At 44.6% G+C, this 3643-nt stretch overlaps 1 protein-coding gene across 1 annotated transcript; it reads right to left on the bottom strand.

The window, feature by feature from the left end:
* Positions 1 to 433: 433 nt before the first annotated feature.
* LOC123360789 (olfactory receptor 52M1-like) lies at positions 434 to 1381 on the bottom strand. The gene has a single exon (XM_045001267.1). It carries the CDS (start codon positions 1379 to 1381, stop codon positions 434 to 436), a length of 948 nt encoding a protein of 315 aa, XP_044857202.1.
* Positions 1382 to 3643: the final 2262 nt, after the last annotated feature.

The following is a 3643-nucleotide window of genomic DNA, read 5'->3' as shown; positions in this document are numbered from 1 at the left end:
AGGCAGCAGGGTTAAAGCAAACAAAAGGAACTATTTCTTCATACAGCACACCGTCAACCTGTGGAACTCTTTGCCAGTGGATGTTTTGAAGGTCAAGACTATAACACAGGTTAAAAAAAGAACTGGATGATCAATGGCCAGGATGGGCAGGGATGGTGTCCCTATCCTCTATTTGATGGAAGCTGGGAATGGGTGTCAGGGGATGGATCACTTGATGATTCCAGTGACCAGCAATTAAAAAACTGGAACCCAATGAGTTCTACACAGACCGATTCCCCAGTTTGGCATGCTAACACAGCACAGTAAGGTCAGGAAAGGCTTTAATGTCTCTTTGACTGTACAGTAAGTGATTCTGGGAAGAGGACCCAGCATCATGTTACCAGCCAGCTCTGCACGGAGCTTGGTCTGAGAGTCAGAGCACCAGGAGAAAACTTTAGGTCCCTTTATGAGTAACAAGGTGGAGCAGCCTGTCCCGGATCTGCTTGGTTCTCACCCCGTAGATGATGGGGTTGAGCATGGGGGGCACCAGGAGGTACACATTGGCCATGAGAACGTGGAAATGCAGGGCCACATTGTATCCATACCGGTGCGTGAGAGAGGAGAAAAGAGATGAGATGTAAAAGGTGAAGATGGCACAGAGGTGGGAGCCGCAGGTCCCAAAAGTCTTTAGCCGGGCGTCCTTTGTGGGGAGGCTGAAGATGCTCCTGAGGATCTGGATATAGGACATGACGATAAAAATTACATCCAGACCCTTCACACAGAATAGCACAAAGAGGCCGTAGTAATTACTGATGCGGGTGTCGGCACAGGCCAACTTCACCACGGCCATGTGCTCGCAGTGCGTGTGGGGAATGATGTTGGTTCTGCAATATGGCCATTGCCTTGCTAGGAAGAGATAGGGTAATATGAGCATGCCACCTCGCAACAACACGGCCAGGCCAATCTTGGCCACCACAGGGTTTGTGAGGGTGGTAGAATGTCTCAGGGGATTGCAGATGGCCACGTAGCGATCAAAAGCCATGGCCATGAAGATCCCAGACTCCACCACTAAGAAGCAGTGAATGAAGTACATCTGGGTGAGGCAGGCACTGAAATGGATCTCCCTGGAATTAAACCAGAAGATGCTCAGTGTTTTGGGCAGGATGGACGTAGACAGGACCAGGTCAGTGACGGACAGCATGCAAAGGAAATAGTACATGGGCCCATGGAGACTTGGCTCCCTCTTCACGACGAACAGGATGGTGAAGTTCCCCAAGATGGCTATGATGTACATGGTGCAGAAGGGGATGGAGATCCACACATGGGCCCTCTTCAAGCCTGGAATGCCGAGCAGGATGAAGGTGGAGGGGTTGGTGAAGTTGGTTGTGTTGGAGTCTGACATGAAGTAGAGGAGAAGGTGTGTAACTCTGAGATAGAATGGTGTCTCCTACATGTACCATACATTCCCCTGACTTTCTGTATGTACCCAAGGTTCCAGGGTGATGGCAGCAGTGCAGATGTCTGGTTGGAGAGACAATGTTAACATGAGACACTACGTACACTCCTGGAGGCTGTTTTCATGGGTGAAGCAGATTGGTCCCTCTTGACACACTGAAAAATGACATTTTCATTGTTCAGAGAAATGAATTATGAACAATTGACCCTACTAATGCCAATTCCATATTTGATGGTGATTCATGCATTTATAATTCCTACATGTCGGTGTGTGGAAAACCTTAACATGCACCAGCAAGAAACACGCGTGTGAATACTGGCTATCCATCATTAACATAAAAATTGCCATACTGGATCAGGCCAAAGTCCATCTAGCCCAGTATCCTGTCTTTCGACAGTGGCCAATCCCAGGTGCCCCAGAGGGAATGAACAGAACAGGCAATCATCAAGTGATCCATCCATCCCCTGTCACCCATTCACAGCTTCTGGCAAACAGAGGTTAGGGACATAATCGCTGCCCGCCCTGGTTAATATCCATTGATGGACTTATCCACAATGCACTTATCTAGTTCTTTTTTTACTCCTGTTATAGCCTTGGCTTTCACAATATACAGCTTACTTTGCTTAAGAGCCTTTGGTGAGGGACCTTGTCATAAAATCATAGAAGATTAGTGTTGGAAGAGACCTCAGGAGGTCATCTAGTCCAACCCTCTGCTCAGAGCAGTATTGTACCCGACTAAATCATCCCAGCCAGGGCTTTCTCAAGCCAGCCATAAAACCCTCTAATGATGGAGATTTCACCACCTCCATAGGTAACCCATTCCAGTGCTTCACCACCCCCTGAGTGAAATAGTTTTTCCTAATATTCAACTTAAACTTCCCCATTTGAAACATGAGAACATTACTCCTTGATCTATCATTGGCCACCACTGAGAACAGCCAAGCTCCATTGTCTTTAGAACCCCGCTTCAGGTAATTAAAGGTTTTTATCACTATGTTGCCATAAAAAGAATGGCTCAGGTTTGGGAATCTCCATCACATCTTCAGCTGTGAAGACTGGTGCAAATAATCCATTTAGTTTCACTGCAATGATCTAATGGTCCTTTAGCGTCTTGATCATCCAGTGGCCTGACTGGTTGTTTAGCAGGCTTCCTGCTTCTGATGTATTTAAAAAAATTGCTGTTACTTTTTGAGTCTTTGGCTAGTTCTTCAAATTCTTTTTTGGCCTTCCTAAATCTTTTCTTTTTTATACTTCATTTGCCAGATTTTATGCTCCTTTCTATTTTCCTCACTAGGATTTAACATCCACTTTTTAAAGGATACCTTTTAGCCTCTCACTGCTTCTCTTACTTTGTTGTTTAGCCACGATGGCCCTTATTTGATTCTCTTTTTATGTTTATTAATTTGGGGTATATATTTAAGTTGAGCCTCTATTATGGTGCCTTTAAACAATTTCCATGCAGCTTGCAGGGAATTTACTTTTGGTGCTGTACCTTTTAATTTCTGTTTAACCAAGCTCCTCATTTGTGTGTAGTTCCCCTTTCTGAAATTAAATGCGTTAGTGTTGGGGCACTGTGGTGTTTTCTCTGCCACAGGGATGTTACATTTAATTATATTATGATCACTCTTACCAAGCTGTCCAGCTATATTAACCTCTTGGAGCTGATCCTGTGCTCCACTTAAGAGTGAATCAAGAATTGCCTCTCCTTGTTTGGGATATATAAAATCCCCCCTTATTACTGAGCTTTTTTATGATTTTATTTTAATAGCCTCTCTAATCACATCACAGTTACTCTCACCATCATAAAATATCAGGGTTGGAAGGGACTTCAGGAGGTCATTTAGTCTAACTCTGATACAGATTTTTGCCCCAGATCCCTAAATGGCCCCCTCAAGGATTGAGCTCCCAATCTGGGATTTAGGAGGCCAATGCTCAAACCACTGAGCTATTCCTCCCCCTACCCTAGTCAGCTGGTCAGTAATATATCCCTACTGCTATATTTTTTATTATTTGCGCATGGAATTACTATCCATAGAGATCCTTTGGTACAGTTTGGTTCATTTAAGATTTTTACTTCATTTGATTCTTCACTTTCTTTCACATAAAGTGCCACTCCCCCACCAGCATGACCTGTTCTATCCTTCCGATATAGTTTGTACCCTGGTATTACTGTGGCCCACTGATTATCCTCATTCCACCAAGTTTCTG

This window comes from Mauremys mutica, chromosome 1, assembly GCF_020497125.1.
Source record: "Mauremys mutica isolate MM-2020 ecotype Southern chromosome 1, ASM2049712v1, whole genome shotgun sequence".
In the NCBI taxonomy this organism is placed as follows: Eukaryota; Metazoa; Chordata; order Testudines; family Geoemydidae; genus Mauremys; species Mauremys mutica.
This window is presented reverse-complemented; position numbering and strand designations above follow the sequence as displayed.